Here is a 26,320-nt window from a genome sequence, read left to right as displayed (position 1 = left end):
TTACTGTACCAGCTACTCGACTACTTATTCATAAAACACCACTGTAAGTACACCAGCTGCACATGTGAATTTTATTCCAAGGTTACACTGGTCGATGGACGCGGCGATGGATTCCATTTCATTTAATGGGATTGTTCATTACATGTACGGAGGAATGGCATCGGCCATCGGGCATCGCCGAGAGTAATGTGTAGTCGGTGCTTTCGTAGGTACGCGATGCATTAAACAACATCGTTCAACGCAGCGGTAGATTTAAGATTTTGCTCATGAAAGGGAACTCAACTGGTTTGGGCAACGCGGTCGCCGTAGTACGACTGTCATTAAATAACATACCTAAGAGTATACATTCGGTTAAACTTATACCTGAGACACCTGAACCCTTGCCCGAGTTTAATCGACTACGCGAGTACGCGAGTTGGTGTTCTGCTATTGCGGTCATCGGGCGTGTTTTTCTCATGTTGTCGTTTTGTTGTCGTTGATACGGCGCGATTAACGTTTTACTTCGTTCGCGGCGAAAGTTGAGTGTGTGTTTTCGTTTCAAATTTTATTCATTCCCACGTGCATGAAGTACCAAAAGAAAAAATTTGCAGTATTATGATAAGTAAGAATGTGTATAATTGATTCGAATTTACCTATACCACCGATTTCTTATTATTTTTTAGACGATAATGTGTACCTACTCGTAGCTCGAATACTACATATTATTATAAGCGGTATTTCGTTGGTTTGTTTCGAAATGATTACTTATTCAAACCTGTTTGGTGTTATGTGACATGTGGATAGGTACTTTTTATAACGGCAGTGTGTATCTATTTCAAAAGATTTTTTTGTAAGACAAAAGTATATCCTACTTAATTGCTTTTTACTATCAGTAGGTATAGTTTCGTGAAGATGACAATCTTAGTGCTATACATTATTTTCGTGTGGGCAGCTTCACAAAATACCGACATTTATATTTTACAATACAAGTTCTGTGGTACCTACAAGTCCATCTTTTTTCATAATTTTACACAAATATCTACCAATTTATATACTTGAAGTGGTACAAAATTGAGATTTTTTGATTTTATGGAATACTTACATTATTTATATGAATCATTTTTGATAATAATAAAAGTGCCGAACACCTTTGAATACTTATCAACGTGTTTTCATGATATTTTAAACACACTTTAACAATATTTTATGCAATTTTTACGAACTTTATCCAAATTATATCAATTTTGGATGATTTTTATCGATTTAAATGTTTTGTTTAAGTGTTTTTATATCATTTTCAAAATGTTTACACAATTCTCATGCAACTCTTTCTCAGAACAGATTCTAATTTCAAAATTATCAAGTGAATGTGTAAATAAATGAATAGAACAAAAATTGATGACTATTGCGGGTTTTTTTTGCGATAATGAAAGTACGTAGCAATCTCTCATAACGTAATCAATCACAAATTATCTATCAGTACTTTACATGATTCATCAAACCAGACAATGATACTTACCCGATGGTCGATTTATTTCAAAACTACATAATATTCGAAATTCAAACATGCTCTGGAGGGGAAGGGAATTTCGTCGAGAGAATTTTCGTACCAGAAATGAAGGTTGTGAGAACACTGTATCAATGATGCTGTATACAGATTTTGTCTATCTGTGTACCTAGCATGTGTAGTAATCAAGCAGAACAATGCGAAATCCATTGTTCATTATTTATTTGTGTATAGATTATGAAGCTACATAGATCATTCAAGGTCACGGATTGCTCCTTTTCTCATCGAAATAATCGATCGACTGGTCATTTCTTTTTTTTTATGACAGCTCGGGATGATATAACAACGTTTAATGACACTCATAAAGTGGGATTTTAGAAACCGCGATTGAATTACCAATTTACTCGTACCTATATCTATGATACCTGGGTAAAGCCGGCAACAGATACAGTTTTTACACGATTAATTGAAGTAAAATATTTGCGGTGCTTCTACCACATTTTTCTTGAAAAATGAATAACCATAATTGTTAAATAGTTAACCTTGATGGCTTGGAGGTTGAACTATCGTATACAGTTATAGCCATTCACTTTTACAATTCCCGCGTGATGTTAATTTATTTACTGGATCGTTGGATTGTACGTACATATATGCAGTATAAGCAACGTTTCATGGTTATAAGTACTTACTCGTACTCGTATATTTTGAGCATGACTCAAAGAAATGGTACTTACGGTTTGTATTTTGTGAAGGGGGGGGGATTGAAAATGAAGAAATTCGCGTATCATCTACGTTCAAGAATTTGATTGGTTGAAAATAATAATTAATTGAGGGAGGGGTTGAGGGGAGAAAGCGGAAGTTGGAAACGATCATTCGCCAAAAAATCCTCAAATTTGGAGGTAACCACTTGAAACGATCGAGAGGGTGCCTAATAAGCACAGATCAAAACTACAGGACTGAAGTTCATTATTGACCCTTCCAGAGAGATTTGAAATTTCCTGAGAAAATTTCAAAAAATCGCTGCAGGCTCCAGAATAGCATAAAAGTGCCAATTGTTGATATGAAGATGTATAGTTGCATTAGAGGAATTACTCATATTATTAGTTTACTTTGCTCAAAAAAATTTAGACTTCATGAAACAGTTCGAAAATCACCTTCAAAACATTCTAAATTTTTCAAATTTTCAAAAATCACTCAAAAAATGAATTTTGATTTTTTTCCATTTTCCCCTAAATTTGGATTTTTAGAAATGAATTTCAGCACCTAAAATTTTGGTTGGTTGGGTATTTTTGGGATCCTCCAAAATCCCCCTTTGACCGTTTCGAAAATTGTTGTGCTGGTTGGGAGACTTTCCCTACAAGTTGAATTGAATAAAGAATTGATCTAATTACAAAATCACTGTTCATTTATTTGCATTCCTGCTGGAGGGGAAGGTTGGAGGTGTAAGTGGTGTTGATGGGCGTTATTTTGGATATAGCAACAATTATGAAAAGAAAATTTTTCAGTCAAAATTGACCACTGATCTAGTGATCTCTTTAGGGTGAGAAAAATTGTGAAATCATTTCTCCTTTTCATTTTTTGAAGGTCGTTCACCCATACACAAAAAATGCTTACGAAAATGTACGTTGTTCATTCAGGTGAGATACATATATTTTTATTTATAATTATTGAAGAAATTCAAAAATCGAGTTAAATTTATTGAAATTCAACGCGAAATTTTTTTTAAAAAACTTTTTGATGTAAAAAAAAACAATGTAAAGTGCCATGCATTTGGTAAATTCCCCTAAAAAATACCAGAAACTAATTACTAAACGATACTGACAGGCTTGCATTCCTATGTTATGCGAGAAATAATGAGACGAGACTATTTTTCGATTTGCGAAACTTTGACGAGACTTCTCTAATTCAAGGTACACAAAAAAAATCCTCAAAAATAAATACTCATGGAAATTGAGCTGAATAAAAAATGTGAATATTTGAGGGGGAAGGAGGGGAGGTCATGATACTTTAGTGAAAAGCTTTCGTAAGACCCTATAATGTGACCCACGTTTCGTCAAAATCGGTCAAGTAAATTTTCTCTGCTATTATTTACATTACCTATTGTTATAATTTTTTTATTGCGGGGGGGGGGGCTCCGGATATGTTATAAACTTCTTCCTCTAGCAACACTCGATGTGGAGGTCTGAAAATTCGGAAATCAAAGTCAAAGAGACAATTTCATCATTTTCATCTTTCTGTACCCTTTCAGCAAATTTCTATCGACAAATAAAATACGAGTATTTTGTTCACTGACTGTGAGCAATTCTTCAAAAACTATAATCACTAGAAATTCAGCCCAATTTGTACTGTTTTGAAAATGGGGAAGAAAAAAAAAAATTATATATTCATTAGTGGGCCATCAACATGTACAGGAGCTTGAATAAAATTGTCTTTTACATACTTACTCTAAACTCTGCTGCTCTGCGTCGATATTGAAAATGAAATATTGAAAAATTGAAACGTTGAAATTGGAAATTTTTCAAAATTTCAAGGAAAAAATCGAGAAAGTAATTTCGATGAGTCATTGTCAGAAAACATTTTCAGAGTTTGGACAAATGATAATTTACTTCTTTACTTTTATTTGCATATTGTTATAATTTTTTTGAGGGAGGGAGGAGGAGGCTTCGAAAAAAATAATACTAATGATACCTATTGAAAAGTTGCCAAGCACTGCAGTGATCGCTCACAGGCTCTGTTCCAGAACTGAAACAACATTATGAAATTTTCAATTTGTCATGTTACAATACGAAAATATCCATCCAAAAAGTTGTGTTTTTTTTGGACAGTGAGAGGGCTAGAGGGGATTTAGAAAAGAAACGAATTTTTCAACTTGGAAAGAAGGAGAAATTTAGATTTTGGCTAACTTGAAATAACACTGCTAAAAAATTTTCCACTTGTTTTTTTTTCATCTTTAGACCAACAATTATCAGTTGGCAAAATGAATGAAAATATCGGAGAAAAATCATCTTTCAACAAAAATTGGGATGAAAGAAAGTACATAATTATTAAAAATTGAAAAAATACATCCACAATCCAATATAAATCGAAAGCAATTTTCTCAACAGACAGACGGGTAGGCAGGGAAAACATATTCCTCCGCTTGTTTTCATACATAGTCCATATACTGCCTTCATTACATTTCATTATGATATTATAATGAAGTAATTCAACTCCATACGGCGTGGCACTGGCAGTTTCAACACGAGTGCTTTCTTTTTGTTTGAATAAGATTGTTTTAGCACTTCATCGAATGCCTATAAGTATCTCAGTACGCGAAATCGTTTTGTTTAATAACAATGTTATCACTGAAAATTTATAAAGTTGCGTGATCACCTTTTATAAAACGATACACCTACCTATACACAAAGCACACTCGGATATACATACACATACACGATGTGTTCAAGAGTTCGAATGGTGCATGTATAAAAATTAGAACGCGTCCCGATTTCGTAAATTGAGGTAGGTATGCCGGCTAAGTATAGGGTGAAACTTCAATTAGGCAGGAGGGGGTTGAAGAAGTAGGAGAGAATCGCCACGCCGCCGATCCGTTTATTATTTTCACGATACCTTTGGAATTTTATTGCGGTGGTAACTTTTGAGTAAATGACGTTGACATTAAATTACCTATACCGTAAGGTCATTCCACTACATGTGTTAAATTTTTCGCTTCGATGTAGATGCCTTTGGATTTAAAGCTCCTAAACTGTTCTACGAAATCGAAACGGTTTGAATTTTTAATGTAAAAATACTTAGCTAACGGTCTTCGGTCTTTCTTATACCTACACGAGTTTATAGGTGGCTAATTTCTGTTATTTGTATTCGAAGGTTGAAAATATAATGAAAAAATGCCTTTGCCTTTACTCGAGAACGTACTCGAACCGGACTATATGAAATTATAAATGTTGACAGGAGGTAAATAATAATCACGAGTGCGATGGGTTTTTATGACAGACGTTTTAAGTATTTATCTAATTGAAAATTCGTCGAATTTTTTCCTACATTAATTATTATACACAAAAGAAGTTATTTCGTCTTTGTGTCTATTCTTAAAAGGTAAATGGCTAAATAGGAACCAACTTGTATTTCGAAGTTTCATCGAGTTTCTCAATTTAGATTATTACTAGTACCAATTATCTACTCATTACATTACAGTTCGTCGTTAGTTTATGATTCTTTTCGCTTTATTACGAATTTATGAATCGTCATATTACGAGTATAAAAATTACAAACGCATTCGATCGCTCGTAGTACTTTCCACTTGGTACCTAAATTTAAACCACCTTAAGTTATAGGAAAAACCTTGAAAAAGTCGAATACAGACGACTGTAGGGCGTTGCTCAGACGTATATCCAGACCTACCCAATTTTAAAATAGAAAGATGGAACCATAACCAGAAACTGTGCATCGACAGTTTATAGTTACCAAATTCAAAAAATTTTCAATACCTACCAAGCTTTAAGCTAGCTAAGTACCTACTCGCGAATTTTCCGTAAAATAGATCATTAACGACGAATAAATCTCTACTAGGCTCGATACAGGGTTAATGCTAATGCTAAACTGATTTTCCATATCAATCCAGCAACTGACATGACACGCCATGTTAAACGGTGTGACCACCTACTTACCTTATTGACTATAAACTATTTGCTATACGCCGTACACAATGATGATTTACCTTGTATGATATACCGTACACCTTCTACATCTACAGCATATACTACAGATGATAGCACACACACCGGCTTCCTTATGTCTTTTTCATGCAAGGTTAAATTGCCACAGTTGGCTCTCATTAGAAGAGAAAAAAATATATAAACGTCCTTTTTCGCTCAGCGTCCTATATATTTTCGAATTTGTCATTAAAATGACAAAATGTATCCATGTGCTGAATGCTAATAGGTATTATAGGTGGTATTATCTTTCGCGATGAAGAAAAACTTATTCGTGATTTTTTGGCGATCTCGCCGGCAAGGACGTTGCTGTTGCTGCGATCATGATATCATTTTTCACGTACGGTTTAATTTCAAACTAAATTACGAGTATTTTACAAGCGGTGCGTAAATTCACGTAACTCGATTTCAATTAAAATCCAATGAGAGTAATCTGAGATTTAGATCTAATAAATCATGCAGAAATAATGCCATAGGTACGTTGAGATTGAAAAGACACGTGCCTCAATAAGAGTATTGATTTGAAGTTTATCGGAGGGGAGGTGAGGGGGAGGTTGACAGAGAATTGCCAATTTCAAAGAAGTATCGACCATATACGGTGGCAAAAAAAAAATGTACTTTTTTCATTTTCATGGGGATTTCCCCAAAATACGCACCCACAGTCAACAATCTATTCCATGAAATACATATTATGCATCATTGAATGCGATTGTTCTATTAACCAGAATGAAGGCAGATGTGACTCATGGGGAACGTTTAATGTAACTCGTCAGAAATGAACAGCTACATATATACGTAGATTGCCAATCTAGCTGGGTTCAAGAGAAACATTTGCAGATGATCATTTTTTCATACTGGTGAATTAATTCAATGAATTAATCGAGCGAATCGAAAAAATGAAAAAAGATAACCTTTTCGATGACTTCTGGGCGACATTTTTTTAATGAAATTACGCACGGGTTTCAAAAATTGATGGGGTATTTTCATCGGATTTTTTCGACACAAATCACTGAAAAAAATATGTCAAGATTTTTTACATTTTCAGAGTTGATAACACTACTGAAATTCTATCGATTTTTGGTAACTTTCAAGTTACTTCTATGATAATTTACTTATGTGATTTTTTTCACCAATTCATTTCATATCAATACTTGATCTATTTTTCAGAATTTTTTTGTTCATAACTGATTTTTTTATGATATTTTGCTCGATTTTTTACAATGTTTCATCAATTTTCAGCCAATTTAAACAATTTTTACGACATTTCAACAACTTGGCAAGCAATTTTCGAAAAATGTAATTAAATTCTAATTTTTTACCAACTTAAGGTGATTTTTAGTATATCTGGGAGGTAAATTCAACAACAATTTTTACAACAATATTTTTGGACTTTTAAGAACTTATCATTCAATTTTGAGAACTGAACACCTGTTTGATCAATTTTTGGCCAAAAGGATGACTTCGATGACCTGGCAGACATCTTGAATATTGGTAGAGAAAGAGGAAGGGTCGTGAGCATAAAACCACAAAAGAAATGAGCTTTAGACCGAAATGCAAGAACAAAATTGAAAAAAACAGCCAAGTTGGGGAAGCTAATGGGTGTCCCAAAATTCTACCCTGGTCCTAATTACATACTTCTGAGCGATACCATAAATCCAGACACGAAAATATTGTTATGCATGTACATTGTACAATGTACATGTACATTTTGTAGGAGAATCATGTCTATCAGTATAGACACTGTTAATGTTGTTTTTTAGAGCGGTAATCAAGTACTTACGGCACGTCCTATATGTAGGTAAGGTATCGGACTTTCCTCTAATAGAATTTTCTCATGGTCAGCCCGCATAATACCTAATTTGCATCTAGGTCTACACTGATAACAGTTCAACATGTGTATATTTACTAGAAAAATAGGGTTTAGAGAGAATAGGAATATTTTTTCTACACTTTTTTTTTACCGATCACATTTTATTGTAATTTTTAGAGCCGCTTTGCCAACTATCAAATAGATTTTTAAAACAATTTTCCGATCATTTTTCTATATTACGCTCACGATTGGATGAAAAGAAATCCCAAAAATTGAAAAACATTACACTTAATTAATGTTCTTAAAATTGTAGTATTTTCAAGCATTTAAAAATATTCGAAACTTTTAAAATAAATTTTGCGAAAAAAAAACATTGTAATTGGCCAGGAAAATTATTGCAAGGGTTTCATCTTTTTTTACAAAAATTATGCTTTATCGGGAACGTACTTCAACATGGGAGAACATTTTTCGGGCTGGAAAATGAAAATTCAAAAGAGCATTCTAAAATACCACATACATCACCATACAGAAAACATTTCTGATGCTAGATTCAATTTTTAAATTTTTTATACTTTTAAAAATTTTAATATTGGCCAATTCAAGATTTGTATTAAACCTATTTTCGACCTCTCGAATCAATTGTTCGAAATTCTGATATGTATCAGCGTAGAGGGCTCTGATCCACAATATATGAACACGACACCAATATTATCAAAGTAGCTTCACTTTGACAATATAAGATCTGAATTGAAGTTGAAGCAGAAGCATTAGAAGGATTGCATGAATCTAAAGTCGTATTCATGCCCAGAGGGTTCGAATCGCATAAAAACAAGAAAACCAGATTTTGTCTTCAAACACTGATGCATAAAAACTATAAGTACATTACATTCAACTATGTCGTTGAAAAATCTGTACTGAAGTTTTCGTGTGTTGTGTGAATCATTTTTTCTGAAAAGTTCTATTTTTTTTCAATCATTTCTTTCTCAGTTGTTGTATATTGTGGGAATCATAATTTTTTCTAAAAAGTTTTATAGTATTGTTCTCAAGGTTTTTGTTTGTTGTGTTGAACAATTGAACATATCATTTCCTGAAAAATTCTATTTCTCATTCTCAAAGTTCTTGTGTGTAGGGTAAATCGTATTTTTTTCATACATAATATCAAATTTTGTTCCTTGATCAGTTCATCAGTAATTTTTTTCTCTATTGGTGTATGGTGTCTTAAATAAATACACGTTTGAAAGTGAAAAGTACTAGAAAAACATAGTAAAGTTGCCCCCTGCATGACTTTCAGTATTTTTTGCCTCAAAGTGTAGTGAAAATCACACCAAATCATAGTAAGTACACCTTACAATGGCGAATAGTACTAATTACTTCATTTTGCAGTAATAAATAGCATGCAGAATTGTAAACTAATCTACTAAACTCTGCAGTGAATTTGACTATGTTGTGAGGTAAAAAATACCAAAAACAATGCAGAAATTTTAGTATTTTTATTATGGAAATTTTCATCAGTTCAATTGTAGCACAAAATCTGACTTCATAATCGTGCTCAACGGTGTCGAATCATGCAAAAACGTCGCCCCAGTCATTATGTACCTAAATTTTCTCACGAATTTTTATTTTACCTCCTTCACAATAAATATTTTGATCATGATGCACCTAAACAAAAGCTCTGGAAAAAAATGATGATAATGGGTCAAAATACATCCAAAAACCGAGTTTTTAAAATTGTACCTCGCAAATTCACATTGCTAAAAATGATCAATAATTGAAAAAACCTCATTTGAAAGGAAATTATAGGGAAATTTGATGACAATTTTAGAGGGGGGGATGTCTCAAAAACGAGAAGTCGGCGGGCTGAAACTTTCCACAAGGAAGTTTCTAGATTGTGTCAATGGTAGTCATCTACAATGCAAATATCAACTTGAAAACCAGGGTGTCTACCAAAATTTAATTCTCAAAAATAGCGACTTTTCGCGACTTTTTTCAGTTAAAAGTACCCCCCCCCCCCCCACAAAAAAAAATTTCCAACGTAAAAATGTTTTTTTCAACAGTTCCCACACCCAATTTTTCAACAAAAAAAATGGGATTTTTCAATAGTTCCCATGTAACATGAAAAGAAATTTATGAAGAACCTTTTTTCGCGACTTTTTTTCAGTACCCCTCCCCCCATTTTCTAACGAAAAAAATTGGGTTCCAATAAAATTTGCACTTATTGGGTGGTGGGAGGGGGGAGGTTTGGACAACTTTCAATAGTTTCCATGTGACATAAATAGTCATCCAAATTTTCGAGCTATTCTTTTTCCTTTTCCATCTACTTAACTTTCTTCAGTTCTAAAATTTCAATTTCTTCGATTGTTCTTTTTCTAGTCATTTCAACCACTAATTTTTCTTTTTGTTTAAGCGAGAAGTTCATTCTTTCACTTCAAAACTTTGAAAGTTGAATGATATTTTTTCAGAAATTTCGATGTGTAAAAAGAAAAGAAAACAAGCCCGAGCGAAGCGAGGGCAAAAGCTTTTGAAAATTTGACTTTTGAAAAGTAAAAAAACACGTTTTTCTTCCATCACGGGCCCTTTCTTTATTGTCGGACCCTCCAGAATGAGCGAGTCCTTGGTAACTCTCGTCGGTCCTGCTCCTCCAGCAATCTAACAATAATTTCCAAAATATTACAATAGGTACATATTTCTAAAAATACACCTACATGGCCCGTACGAACCGAGCCAACTGAGGGCAAAAGCACTGGTAACACGAAAATTCACAATTCTCCAGAAGTGAAAAAATATCATTTTTAATGTGAGAAGTCAATTTTTCTATCATCAAGACTCAACGTTTGGCTAAAGAAAACGAAATAATATGCCCGAGCGAAGCGAGGGCGAAAGCTTTTGAAATTTTGAATTTTTATGATTATTTAAAATGCTAATTTGGCAGTAGCATTAACATTGAATAATAATACGAAAAGTTTTTAAAATTTAAAGTTTGGACAATTTATAGCGACTTTTTGGTATTTTTAGCAAAAATCGCGACCTTTTAGCGACTTTAGCGCCCTATTTTCAAAATCGCGACTTTTCGCGACTTTTAACGCTATAGCGACCTGGTAGACACCCTGGTTTAAAACTCTCTGGGACAAATTCACGTTTCTTACCCATCAATAGTCTTTCAACTTTCAAAAATTTTGAGAACTTGAAAAAAATATATACGAGTATATACTATTTACTTTTTCTAAAAAATTTGATGGCTTAAGATCTCTATTCATTTTAGAAACAGACCATTTTGTGAATGAATTGGGTGCAAGTTACCCCCCCCCCCCCCAACAAAAAACCGTAAAAGAGGTAAAACAACGTTCGATTCAGATGTGGGTACTTCTGAACCTTCCTTGCCATCTATAAGAATTTTCACTTCGCCGTCCCTCAAAATATTTTCATCTAGTCCTGATCTGCTTCTTTTTTACGAACCTGCCTACTTACTCGTAATAAAAAACTAGTTATTGATAATTTCATACTCTACGATTTTTTTTAACGGGAATACCACTCGTTTTATTACGTTTCATCAGTAGGTAATATCATTAAGTGTAATCATAAGTGACGAATGAAACGAAAATTCATTTCACTTTATATTGTACCGATTCTCACGAAATGACGCAAAATTATTATTATTATACTCTTTCTTTTTCGCGACGAAATGTTACGTAAAAGTAACGTACGTACTACGTACTGCATAAAGTATCTGGAATAATTTAGGTAGCTGTACATTTTGAATCGCAGCACTTAACAAACTGTTACAAAGTAATTAGGTATGTACTATAGGTCGTATAATTACTCGGCATGGATGCTGATTTATTGCGTGCAATGTAAACAACCTATTTATTCAGCATTTTCATCGTTTACATAAAATATATCGAAAATCCGCCATTAAACCTAACACTTTTAGTTGAAACTACCGGAGTATGGGTATGATTTTTTTTTCAAACTTTACATCAACTTTTCTCCTTACCAAGATTGACTCACAGACTTCCTCATTGTATTCATTCGCACATATAATATCAGATCTATTGCCGATCATGTCTAACTTGACCTTGAATACGAATCTGTAACTAACTAATAGTTAGTTAACGTTTTTAAAATGATACCTATCTACCGTGCAACGACGCCTGAAAGAATGAAGGAAGTGTATTCATAAGGTGTTCATTTACTACCGCATGAATTTGGTTCCTCCAGCCAGAGACAATAACGATAAGAGTGTTTAGAACCGAGTATTTTGTCACGTGCCCGGAAGTATTAATTTTATCCGATTTGTTTGCAGAAATGGTTCCTGTGATACTTTTATTTATAAGCGCAATTCATCTTTCAAATGGATTCAAAGCGGGCGCGCCTCCTCTCAGCTGTAAAACTATGACTCCGGGTCATGGTGTAGCACCTCAGACGTCGCCAGCTCCTTATAGCATAACCATCGTGCAAACAGATCCTGATGGATCGACTCGAGCTCGTATATCTGCAACTGCGTCGAATTTTTTCACCGGATTTCTGTTGACGACGAAATCCCAGTCACCGGAAAGTCCCGGTACGTTTATCGCAGTACCAGATGACTCAGCGATCATGAACTGCGGCCAAGATAAGGTAAAGTATTCGATTGGTACTCTATTTATACGCATTTAAATGCATACATTTTTTGGCAATGAAATTAATCGCTAATTTTTCAGGATGCTGCAGTTACACATAGAAGTAATAGTAAGAAACAATCGGTCGAAGTGGATTGGAAACCTTTGGCAGGATTTGAAGGAAGTGTTACTTTCATGTGAGTAAACTTATACAGACATTTATTGACATAGACATATAGTACGTCGCGTCGTCATTACTTTTACGTAATATTCAGTCACAAAAAAGAAATAGTAGTAGTCGGGGATCCCGGTTAAGGATCTATTGCACCCCCCCCCCCGGTCGTTCCTCAGGGACAACTTTTTTCTTAAAGGGGAGAATCCTAAGGAACATTTCTAGCCCTTGTACTGAAAAAAAAGTGGCCCTACTTACAAAATGGCAGGCATTTTGATTGGCCGGTCAGTTGAAATCGCAGATTTTGCGTTCCAACATAGGACTTGCACAAAATTTTTCAAACCGTACAACGGTAAATCGAAGGATCAGGCAACAATTCATCACCTGTCAAAATTTCAAGTGCCAAAGCGCGTTTTTCGATTTTTGGTGAATTTTTGAAAATCAAATTTAGACCAAAAATGAGGGAAAAAATCAAAATTTTACCAAATTGACCAAGAAAGCTGAAATTTAGGATATACCCTATTTTCGACATGCCAAATCGATTGTAAACTGTTTCAAACCGTTTTGAGCAGTTCTGGAGCTTCCAGCAGATTTTTGAAACTTGAAAATGTAGTTGGAAAGCTGACATTTATTCTGCAAACTAATTTCAATGCGCTACGAAGTACTGCAGGTAAATTTAAATTCATTTTGGAGCATCCACCGATTTTTTGAAAATTACTGGAGCCGGCAGCAGATTTCTTAAACTTTAAATTTTTACAAAATTTCATCAAATGGAGATGGAAATCTGAAATTTACTCTACACTTGAATTTCAACACCCTCTGAAGACGACTTCAGGTGGGTTCAAGTCATTTTGGAGCCTCCAGCGACTTTTTGAAAATCATTACAGCCTCTAGTAGATTTTTGAAAATTGAAATTCCCGCAACATTTTACCAAATGGAGTTGGGTAGGTAGCTGAAATTTACTTCGCAAACTAATTTCAATGCGATATGAAGTCGACTACATAATGGTTTCAAATGGTTTTGAAGCTTACAGCTACTTTTTGGAAATTTCAATTGTCCAAAAAGCGCCATACGAGCGACGCGACCTTTTAAAAAGTCGCTGGAGGCTCAAAAACGACCTGAAATTCACCAGCAGTCGACTTCGTAGCATATTGAAATTAGTTTGCAGAATGAATTTCGACTTTCTATCTTTGTTTGATGAAATTTTAGGGAAATTTCAAGTTTCAAAAATCTGCTGGAGGCTCCAGTAATTTTCAAAAAATCGCTGGAGACTCCAAAACGACTCGAAATCCCCCTGCAGTTGACTTCGTAGCGTATTGAAATAAGGTATATCCAAAATTTCAGCTTTCTTGGTCAATTTGGTAAAATTTTGATTTTTTCCCTCATTTTTGGTCTAAATTTGATTTTCAAAAATTCACCAAAAATCGAAAAACGCACTTTGTCACTTGAAATTTTGACAGGTGATGCGGGCTCTCCGACTACATAAAATAATTTTAAAAAATTTGACCAACTTTAGACTAATTATTTTGATTATTTGAGATTGGATTTAATGATCACAAAAATTGGCACCACTGAATTCCAAAATATTTTCCCAGTTACAAAGATGATGTTTGTCGATGCTCAGGTATAAATTGATACGAAATATTTGAGAAAAAAATGTTTTCAAAACATACGAGTATATTTACCCAAAGAGAAAAGCTGAGCCCTAAAATTGATTTTGGATTTATATGGCAATGATCTGAGTTGACACAGAATCTCAAATACAATCTTTTGAGACTGTCATTTTTTCTAAAAATAATGGTAGGGGGGCTGAAAGCGAAAAAACTTACGATTTTTTCGAAAATACTCCCCCTTTTGAAGTCTCATATTTTTCCTCCAGAGCTATACGACTTCGCCTTACTCTCCCCTTTGTAAAATAATACTTGTACAAATGTACATATACGATTGAGGCCGATGAATCAGGCCGAGAGTTCTTTTTACAAGTTTGTTTGAATAACCATCACATGTGTGGTATTGATTTCTATTCCAGAGGTACTGTCGTGTATAATTATTCGGTGTTTTGGACTGGAGTCGAATCGTTACCGGTTCAAATTGGCAAACGATCTGTTCCCAATAGCCCTAATGGAAATGATCTGGTATCTTTCCCCAATAGTCCTGCTAGAAATGATCAGGTAACTTTTTCAAACATTTCTACCTACCTACATAGATAATATATAGTTCAGATTTAGAGACTAAATTTTTGATACATACAAACCTACATATAATTATCAAATCTATGTACTCGATACCACCTACGTATCATTAACTTTCTTTAATGATATATTTCTCTATACATCGATTATTTCTTATAGGGATTAAACGCAGCTCAATTTTCTACTTACAATGGCTGCGGAACAAGTAAAACATGCTTGTCATATCCAGATAATTGTATCGCGTTCAAATCATGCAACGGATTAGTAGCTGTGAGCCCTGATTCAAACTCTTTTCAAATAGAAATGTTCGCTAAAAATTCCAAATACGTCGCCGTTGGGTTCTCAGAAGATAGATTAATGGTAAATATAAATTAATATTCCCACTTGGAGGATGGATGGCGAATCGGCGATGCATAGATTTATTTTCGGTAGGCTCAATCTGGTGTTTTTTTTTGTTTACTTTAGGGAGAAGATATTGTTTATGAATGTGTCGAAGAAGGTAACAATGTTTACCCATATCGATCTTGGAACGCGCCAAATCTTAAACGTAATAATCGACTTGATCCTCGAATTTATGTAAGTTTTCTTTTAAAAAAAAACTGAAATTTCTTTCAATTAGAATTTCAAAGGTCGAGTTGATGAAATAATAATATTAATTGTTAACAGGGCGATTCTGGTATTAGCCTGACAAGCAGTTTGATCGCCGATGGTTACATTTATTGTAAAATAAGAATAGATCCAGTCACAAACATTCAAAATAAGAGATTCGATTTAAATAACAACGAATATTATCTGCTGTTGGCTTCCGGACGAGAAGCAAGTAAGACTTCGCAAAAAACTTGTTTTTTTTTCTTATTTATTTGGCATACCTAATTCATATACCTCTAGTTACGACTTTACGTACTACGTAGGTCTAGACCTACAATAATACACGTGTTTCATCTTCGTTGTCTCGGTTAACTGATGCAGAAAGAGCATAGCTGGGTAAAATAGGCGATATGGCCTTGTCCTCGGATTTTGAAACCGACCAGCGGAATTCGTTCCTTATGATTTGAAACTTCTGTGATCAAATTTTCGGATCGTCAAACATCTCTAACCCCTTCAAAAGAGATGAAATTGTAATCTCAGTTCAAGAGTCATGAAATTTGAAAAAAAAAAAATCAGTCATATCTTCTGAGCAAAATGAGAAGTTGAAAATCTTTCGATTTTTTTCTTTTTACTGATTTTCGTCAAAGCCAGCTAGGTTTTCGCCAATTTGGAAAAATGCCCTCATTATAGGTGAAAAAAAAGAAGTGGTTCTACATATGATAAATTTATGATCATTATCAGGGTAATAAAATTCGACGAGGATGGCCTAACTAATTGGTAGATAGTCATTAATCATTACTCATTAGGCGATTATGTAAGAAAGGTAGCTATACGGTAGATTCAATAGGTACCTACTTGAAACAGTTTTCAATAAAATTTTGAAAATTTTGTGTGTAATAGATCCTAATGGAGTTGATTACCATGACGAAATTTACACTAGTTCCAAGAGTCGCCGATCTTTATCGGAAGTGCTTCCGGACACGGTGCCGGATTCGTTTTACGATGGATGTGATACAACGAAGACGTGCTTTGGGGTACCGGATGGATGCTTAGACAAGAAGAATTGTAACGCTGTCACTTCAGTCAACGTCCAAGGAAATAGATACGTATTTTCTATGTCTGCCAAAAATGCCGCATACGTTGCTACAGCATTATCCGAAGATAAACTTATGGTAATTATAATCAATTATTCATAAATAAGTAGTAAGTACCAGTCTATTATCGCCAAACTACGAGTAGGGTCATTCCACGTCAATTGGACCAAAGAAGTGATAGGGGGGTGCGACGATTTTTTTAAAATTTTTCCTGTGGAGAGACCTCCCGAAGGGATGACCAATGGCGCAAATCGCAGCCGTCTTGCCCATTTTTAAAGGCAGCCAGGGGGCGTCAAAGTTTTCAGTGAACCTAAAATATCATCCATTTCAGCAGTGGATTACTTACTCGATAACCGCGATACCTACTAAAATGGAACTTTTCCTCATATGAGTAGTTAGGGGTTTTGAAAGGCTTTTTGGTGATATCATAAAAATCCGTGTTGCCACTTTTTTTCGTACAAAAAAATTAGCTCAAAAAGTTTCGAAACGTAGTTTTCATATCGTCTCAAAAATTCCGAAAAAATATATTATGGACAACTTTCCATGCTGAACAACATATTTAAAAATTGGAATGGTAACATGTTGCAAAGTCGACTTTGAAAAATTCAAAGTTTGCGAAAAAATGCGATTTTTTGATTTGAAACATGAAAAAGAGTTTTGATAGGTGAAGTTGAACCATTTGACCCCTATATTTGTACGTATCTGCTGAAAAAGTTGAAAAAAACCTTTCACTCGATAAAATAAACTCCTCACAAGAAAATCAAAATTCGAAAAAATTCAATTTTCGATTTCAAACATCCAAAAAAGTTCAAATTTATTCAATTGTCTTATTTTGACCTCTTTCTGACGTATTTCATGAAAAAGTTGTTAAAAATTACACTCACAACAAAAAAATTAAAATTCGTTCATTTTTTGAATCTTTTCGAATTTTGATTTTTTTTTGAGAGGAGTTCATTTCATCGAGTGAAAGGGTTTTTTCAACTTTTTCAACAGATACGTACAAATAGGGGTCAAATGGGTCAACTTCACCTATCACAACTCTTTTTAGTCTTTTACATGTTTCAAATCAAAAAATCGCATTTTTTCGCAAACTTTAAATTTTTTAAAATCGCCTTTGCAACGTGCTACCATTCCAATTTTTAAATATGTTGTTCAGCATGAAAAGTTGTCTATAATGTATTTTTTTCAACATTTTTGAGAGTCGGAACGATATGAAAACTATACGTTTCGAAACTTTTTGAGCTAATTTTTCGTACAAAAAAAAGTGACAACACTGATTTTTATGTATCACCAAATAAATAAACAAATAAAAAGCCTTTCAAAACCCCTAACTGAGGGAAAAAGTTCCATTTTGGTAGGTATCGCGGTTATCGAGTAATCCACCGCTGAAATTGACGATATTTTAGGTTCACTGAAAACTTTGACACCCCTTGGCTGCATTTAAAAATGGGCTAGACGGCTGCGATTTGCGCCATTGGTCATCCCTTCAAAAGGTCTTTTCACAGGAAAAATTTCAAAAAAATCGCCGAACCCCCCACCACTTCTTGGTCCAATTGACGTGGAATGATCCTGTAGATACTTTCGTACAGGCTATACCCAATTTTCCAAACCCTCCAATAAATATCAACTACTTGTACATATTATATACATTTAAAACGCAGGAGGGAGGGGGAGAGCAATTTTATAGATGTCACGAATAGCTACTCGCATATGTTATCAGTCAATCCACGAACTTTATAGGGGGGGGGGGGGGGTCCATAGTGATGGAAGTACGTAAATGAAAAAATCAACTCGAGTTTTTCACACAAAAAATGAAAATGTTGTTACGAGAACCAGGCTAGAGTTCTCAAAGTCATCGATTCGATTTCTAATGACCATTAATTTGACCTCAAATTCAAAACAAAGAATAACGAAAAAATCTCAACGACATGTACAAAATTGAAACAGCTCAAAATGAATTGAATGGCGGAAATGCAAACCATGCGAAGTGTTCACACTTCACAGTTTAGAAACGTTTTTTCACTGTTTTCACAAGAGAAGTAAGAGAACGTAAAAAGTAAAAACACAAGAGCTCGCGTAACACAAGCGCTATCTTTAGGCGTTTATTAGTACAACTTGGAGATTGGAGAAGCGTTTCCTCTAATGTAACACTACAAGCGCATGCGTCGTGTTGAAAAAAGTAAAAACGTGTTTCGAAAAAAATTACACCTACAATTAGCACGGTTTGCAATTATTGCATTTCCTCCATTCAATTCGATTATTTTAGATTTCCATCGTCATATCGATCGAATGATCAGCTTTCAGCTAATTATTTCAAAGCACTGAAAGCAGCTTACTTTTCATTCGGTACGCTGCTAGCACTACATATCTTCACATGGAACTCATGGAAGCCACAATGTCACACAACCGACATTACGAAATATCCTACACAGTACACACTGCACACAAACAATCACGATGACGAATCCACAATATTATGTACTTATTATGTACCTTAATGTACCTAATCAGGTAATACAATACATATGATGTCTATGTGAACCAAAAAATGCTAGGTGCTAAAATAACGAACGTTTCAATATCAACCAAATCCATTACAATTCTAAAACACTAAAACAAAACTCACCGTCAGCATGCGATTAAGCGATTTCATGAAAATAACGATTCTGAAGGAAGACATACAGCAAAGTGAAAGAATGATGCAACGACGAAACTCACTACTTCGTTCATTGATCATGATCACAATTAGTGACAACTTACTCGAACAAACCGACGATCATTTTAAAATTTTATATCAAAATCAAAGCATAGAATTCAAAATTCAAACAAAAATTTACGCGACCAACGATAACGTGCACACGCACCACGCGGTGAAGAAGCAAATACTAACTCATAACATAACTGAACTGAGCTGAGAGTCTGTCCAGTGTTGCCACAGAAAATTTTTCTGAAGTTCCGAAAAATGTTCCGAAATTCAACAAAAAGTTCCGTTTTTTTAAAACATGATTTTATGCAAAATTTCAATGTTTTTTGCTATGAGAGGGGTGACCTATCAGTAGCGTAGCCAGGATTATCTCAAGGAGGGGGCAATTTTTAGACATGAAAAATCGAAATTAAGGGTAATTTTCTGGAAAGTTGTCGTGATATGTGGTGATTATATGAAAATGAAGGCAAAATTACCGCTCGAGCGAAGCGAGAGCGAAAATTTTTAGAAAAAATGGGTCCAAACAACAAAAAAACGTCCATTTTTGCATGTTTTATGTCAAGTTCCGAAAAAAAGTTCCGGTGAAGGAAAAAGTTCCCAAAAAGTTCCTCAAAAGGAAAAGTTCCGGTCAATGTTCCGACAGCTCTGAAAAGTTCCGGATTCCGGAACAAGTTCCGGACTTTGGCAACACTGAGTCTGTCTGAGACTGACACAACTACACAACGAATTTCGACTTTTCGACGGAGCAGGCAGAGGCAGACGAACAAAGAAAATGCCTACGTGCGTGCGATAAGATTCTTAGAAATCACCAAAATTCAGATCGGTACCGAACCACTACGTTATGTTGCCTTACAAGATAAGTCTTGATAGATCGTGAAAATTAAAGTTACACAGCATTTCTGATTTTTTTCGCAATAAAAATGAACTCGACCGACTTGAAAAGGTTTTCTTTCCAACCACACATGGAAACACATCGTTGCCAATGCCATCAGCCATGTTGCAATGTACATACATGAATCGAATGGCTATCTTCAACAACGCACAGGGTAACAGGGTATAATGCGGTATAGGGTGCACAAAAATTACGCGACAATCGACATTTTTTTATTCACTTTGGAAATTAATCAGAAGTTCTCAGGTCATTCATTACACAAAGATACTAATTAGATACTCGATATGATTGCGAATTGATGATTTTTAACAACACAATCGCGTTAAGGAAAATTAAATATCTCAAAATTGATTGAAGCAGAATTACGCAAGCAAAAACTACCCAGACGACTGAAAATTACTAAAATATGTTCAAATACTTATCACCCAGAAAGTATCATGAAAAATTTGTCAAACTGAAATATCAGTACCTACCATACTTGTACTTACTTATGTACATAATCGAAAATTCTAATTTTGGGAATTCATGAGAAAAATCGGGTGAATTGGAGAAAGTTGGGAAATTTGGGTAATGAATAGTGAATTTTCGAGAGCTTTTGCCCTCGCCTCGCTCGGGCCCCAGTCATATTCTCAAAAATATTAATTGACTATGTAATTTCCTGAAAACTGAAAATGCTATAAGTACCTAGTCATGAAAACCAACTTTTTGTCTCATCAAAAATTCAAGATGATGTTGTTTTACGTTTCGAATTATTAATTTTTCACAGCTTTCGCCTCCGCTTCACTCGGGCTATCCGTTTTCCTTTTATTTTCTCAGATCAATATTGGAGGATTGAAAATTGACTTCTCACATCGAATGATGCTGATTTACTTTCGAAAAATCATTAATTTTCGGAAGGTTTTTGCCCTTTGCTTTGCTCAGGCTTTCATTCCTTTTTTAAATACGTATGATTTCCTATAAACTATTGTCTACATATTATTAAAATTTTCAGATGTTGAAGCTATGAAAATCAACTTTTTTCATACTTAAGTATCAGTTATTTTACTTTTTGAAGTATCAATTTTTCAAAGCTTTTGTTCTCGCTTTAATCGGGTATAAATTCGAATTTTACTGTGCAATTTTTCAAAAATTTTAAATGAAAAATGAACTTTAGAAATTTAAGAAACATAACCAAACCAATAAGTAGATACCTACTAATAGGGTTGATACCAGAGCAAGAAAGTGCGAAATAACGAAAAAAGGTAAGAAATTCATTCAAAAAGCACAAAAATTTTGGAGTGAAATTTCTTAGTATATTGAAAATAATTTTCAAAACTAAAAAAAAATGAACTGAAACTGAGAATAAAAAAACAAAAAAAATTGAATTTGAAAACAGGAAAAATCGACAAAACAGAAAACAAAACACAAAACCTGTACTGTAAGTAATCAAAATTTAAAATCTGAACTGAAATTTGGAAAAACTGAAACCTGGAAAAACTGGAAATTAAAAGCTGCGTACGTTTTACCTACACTTTCATTTTTTCAATTTTGCAGCTCCATGGAAATGGAGAAGGTGTAGGGTTCTACCAGCTAAAAAAACTCAAATAAGTACGTACATTTTTCTGGGATCAGTTCAGAAAAGCGGTTCTTTTTTCAAACTCAGTTCAACTTCATAAAAACTTGAAAATCGATCCACTCGAAAGAGTTCACTGATCAGAAAATGAAAAATCATGCGTTTGTGGTTTTTAAGCTCTTTTTCCATTATGTATTCTAATTTCAGTTGCAATGATGAGTTCGAAATTTCGAATAATGAAAAATAGTACCATGGCGGTTTTCTCTCCTTTGTTACGAGGGTAACTTTGAATTATTGGGCTAAGGTTTTCAAAATGACGTTTAGGAGTAGTTCTGCATGTACTGAGGAGTTGCGGACGATTATTTTTTCAAGTGCTTGAATAATTTGAATTCCACACATCCAAAATCAATTACCTGGGAAACACTCACACTAGAGTAAATCTTATTGGGGTGATATGTATCTATTAGATTTTTTAGTGGGCAATTCTCAGCGCAAAACAGATCCCTATTTGAAACCAGAATTTGAAAAAAAAAAATACAGGATAAAAATCTTGAAACGTTATAACCTACTTTACACTGATTTCAGGGTGAAGATGTAGTATTTGAATGCGCTCAAGAGGATAACATTATTAGACCTTATGTGTCCTGGAATGTGCCAAATGATAAAAGAAATTACCGAGTGGTAAGTTCAGAATGTATTTCCCAGAAACTGTACTTTCATACCTATATTTTACCCAAGTTATTTAACCAGCTATTATCATGCTCGTATTTCAGAGACAAAACTTCTTGACCCTTTTGAGCGGTTCATCTGTTGACGGAAAAGTTCAATGTACTGTGATGCTAAATAATCCAATTATTAATATCGAAGGGAAAACCTTTGACTTGGCAAATAATAAATATGTTTTATTGGTCGCGTCAGGATCATCGATAAAACGTGAGTTCTGCTTTCGTTCGTTCAGTAAAAAATATACAGGCGTACCGTCGATTTTTTAAAAATAATGAAATATTTAACAGTTGGTTTTTCAAAAAATCTTTCAAAAGTTCATTTTTAAAAAGAAATATATTTTTGTGTTTTTTAGAGCCAGGCATTAATGGCCGACTTGGTTACCATGATCTCGAAAAGGCAGCCGCCATTGAACGACGATCGTTGGCGGATGTTGCAGCACTAAGAGCAACTTCTCATCTTTTTATGAATTTGCACGGAACTTTTATGATAGTTTCTTGGATCGGACTTGCCAGTTTGGGAATAGTGTTAGCGCGATACTATAAATCAACATGGGTAGAAAGTTCTGTATGCGGGAAAGATGTTTGGTTCGCTGTAAGTTTCTCAAAACTGAGTAACTGAAAATATTTCAAAACATATGGTTACGTGTTTGGGTATATGCTAATTTTGAGTTTTATTTTCCAGTGGCATAGAACATTCATGTTCTTAGCGTTTCTCCTAACAATTGCTGGTGTAGTCCTTATTTATTTAGAAGTTGGAGGAATATCTGGTGGTGATGCGTGGTCTCACGCTTTATTAGGAATAATCACCGTCGCGCTGACCATTTTCCAACCTCTTAGCGCATTTTTCCGACCTCATCCTGATTCTAGTCGAAGACCAATATTTAATTGGTTGCATTGGTTTGTAGGAAATGCAGCCCATATTATTGCCAGTGAGTAATATGCATACGAAAATGAAAAGTTCACATAATGAGAAGGTATAATTTGAATGTAGATAATTCAATTTTAACTTTTGTATTGCAGTTGTTACCATATTTTTAGCAGTAGATTTAAGTAAAGTCCAACTTCCCAGATGGACAGATTATATTTTAGCAGCTTATGTGGCATTCTACGTTTTCATCCATCTGATTCTATCGGTAAGGCGAAGTGAAAATAGGCATTTTCTAACTCAATTTCAAAAAATGAAAATGAATCTGTGTAACTATTCAACTTTTTACTTTAGATTGGGGGATGCATGAGTGAAAAATCTGGAGGAATGCGAGTAAACGCTATGCAAATGAAAGACATGAACACTGGTAGAAATATACCTCATCAGTTTGAAACGCGAAAAGATGCTTCGGTAATAACATACCTATTCAATTGCCTATTTATCTCAACACACGTGGAACTAAGTACCTAGCTAACAAATTCAATTTCCCTTCTTTTTTTCAGTATTCTGGTTTCAGAAAATGCATCTTTACGCTTTACTTCTTGATCATAGTCGCAATTACTGCCTTGCTGGTAGTATTAGTATTCTTTTCTTCAATGTTTGAAGATAGCAAGTACGTACCTCCTACCTTGGTGTACCTAATTTACATCATTTTATACCTCCTTATTGAATGATAAGGTTACATAATCCTAATTTACATGTGATTTACTTTGTTGTCGTAGGTAAATAAATTCATGAAGTAGATTCGCATTTTACCAAAGATTTGAGAAAAGATTGATCATCTTATTTGAATTGTCAACTGGAAGAGAATAAACGTAGCATTTAGATTTTTTCTGTATATAAATTAGTACTTACTTGTTTGCTTTGTGAGTCACAATTTTGTATTGTTGTCATATTTTTTTACGAGCCGATTAAATTATTTGATAATATTCTTTTCAACGAAACGTACCTTTTAGAATTATTTATATAGCCTATCAACTCATTAAGTTTATTTCATTATTTTTTAAGAATTAATTCCGATCTGATATTTTTTATTAAGTTTATGCCTCTATCTATGTATTTTTAGAAACATAACGATGTATAATTGTGAAACGCTTCCAATTATTGATATTTTTGTAATATTTGTATCTATAGGTACCTATTATGATTATTTTTATAGCTTTTTTGAACGCCTTTTTGTACGTACACGTAATTTAATTATTATTTTTTTCTACATAAGTACATCAAGTTTCGATAATTTCGAGAGTTTTTCTTACCTACCTATCTTGTCAAGTAAAGCCAGTAAATATTTAATCAAGTTATAACCTTGACAATTATTTGTTTTACTTCCATAGAATGAATTTAAAATCATCAAAGTAGGTACATAGATGACATTTTAGGCCTAAGTAATTGGTCCAACTCAAGGCATAGATCTACATGATAGTCCTTATGAGAGAGAATTTCTCGTTCTGCTTATAATCAACCTTCAAAAATATAATTTCACACGTACCAAGCAGATAGCGCAAAAGTCAGAAGTCAGAACATCAGGTTGACCCGTTGACCTTGGTTGACCTCGGATAATCAGTACACACTGACACGTCAGAGTATTCACTTCTCAGGAATGCGCAATGTGCACTGCGTCTTTCTCTTTTAGTCCAGGAGAATAATATGAAATTAAGGAGTTTGTGGAAAAATGGCAGGGGAAGCTGAATTTCGGTATACAGAGGGGTTTTCGTTCAAAAATTATTAAATTTGACCAAACGGATTCGACAGAGCCGACAGAAGAAGGGGACATTGTTCAAAATGGAACTCTGAAAGTTTCTCTTATGCTAATTTTCTGCCTCTCTAAGCAACTCCCAAGTATTCCATTTGGCATCTTCGCGTGTACTTTTATAGGAAGGAAACGGAATTGTAGGTATCCCTGTGAAAAGAGGAAGTAAGTATCAAAATTTGAGATTTGTTTCACACGTCTTTCAATCCTTTTTTTGAACATTGAGGAAATGTTTACATCATTAGTACCTACTCCATAAATTCACAGCAGATATAAGGTTAATTTGAATTACGTTGCCAAATTGGACATTGTCGAGCTATATCATCATCTGTAAAACCTGATTGTAAGTAACTTAATGTGACACCATCCTTCTTATCAAACGAGACCTCGAAGATTCTAGCCCAGTTTCTCCAACTTTATGAACACAAAATTGTGTCAGAGAATTGAAGAAAAAAAACCTCAACAACGAAACGCGTGGAGGTACACCTCGAAAAATAAAGTTGAAGATCATTACTGGGCAAAAATCATTATTAAGCAATAAGCGCCCACTCATTTCAGGATCACATAAAAAAATGTCAATTGTTGTAAATTGACAAAAAAAAAATTCCCCATCCAAAGAAAGACTGCAAAACATTTATAAAAAATCAATTATTGCATGAGACAGACACTCCTCAGACAGCAAAAGAGAAACAAATTTTCTCTAAGATTTTAACAAAAGCAAGTAGGCACATACCTAAATAAATCTTTCAGAAAACAACATGGTTTTGTTTTACGAGCCACAAATATCAACTAACAAGAGAACGACCCAAACTATTACCAATTTACAATACACTCCCAATTGGAAAATAATTCCACAGGCTTGTACGAGAGCATCCCCAGAAACTCCCATAGCCAAAAAATCAGCAGCTAAAGTCAATAAGAGGGTGAGTTACATTCAAATATTCAACAAAAAATGGTAATTTTAATGAAAAATTGCAGTGATGAGATATTAGCGATGTCCAGGATGGGTAATGATTAATGATTTACTCCTGTAGTGCTACATGCGGATTTGTACCATAACCCTATTTCTCAAGGGATTAGTATGTCATCAGGTAACCACCATGAGAATATGGGCTGCTAAAGT

The 26,320-nt window shown here is 34.3% G+C and overlaps 2 protein-coding genes across 2 annotated transcripts in view; one reads left to right on the top strand and one right to left on the bottom strand.

Annotated features, from left to right (window-relative positions):
* Positions 1-26,320, bottom strand: part of LOC135838338 (cytoglobin-2-like) — a 386,622-nt gene that overhangs the window by 343,499 nt on the left and 16,803 nt on the right. The window lies entirely within an intron of this gene.
* On the top strand, positions 160-24,751 carry LOC135838337 (putative ferric-chelate reductase 1 homolog). Its single transcript, XM_065353915.1, has 16 exons — positions 160-601; positions 12,309-12,622; positions 12,706-12,800; positions 14,805-14,946; positions 15,127-15,327; positions 15,433-15,543; positions 15,634-15,787; positions 16,456-16,727; positions 22,383-22,478; positions 22,571-22,730; positions 22,876-23,114; positions 23,205-23,451; positions 23,543-23,655; positions 23,742-23,858; positions 23,951-24,060; positions 24,170-24,751. Exons 1-16 carry the CDS (start codon positions 595-597, stop codon positions 24,171-24,173), a joined length of 2,382 nt encoding a protein of 793 aa, XP_065209987.1. The 5' UTR covers positions 160-594; the 3' UTR covers positions 24,174-24,751.

The sequence above is a fragment of the Planococcus citri genome, chromosome 3 (assembly GCF_950023065.1).
Source record: "Planococcus citri chromosome 3, ihPlaCitr1.1, whole genome shotgun sequence".
Taxonomy (NCBI): domain Eukaryota; kingdom Metazoa; phylum Arthropoda; class Insecta; order Hemiptera; family Pseudococcidae; genus Planococcus; species Planococcus citri.
This window is presented reverse-complemented; position numbering and strand designations above follow the sequence as displayed.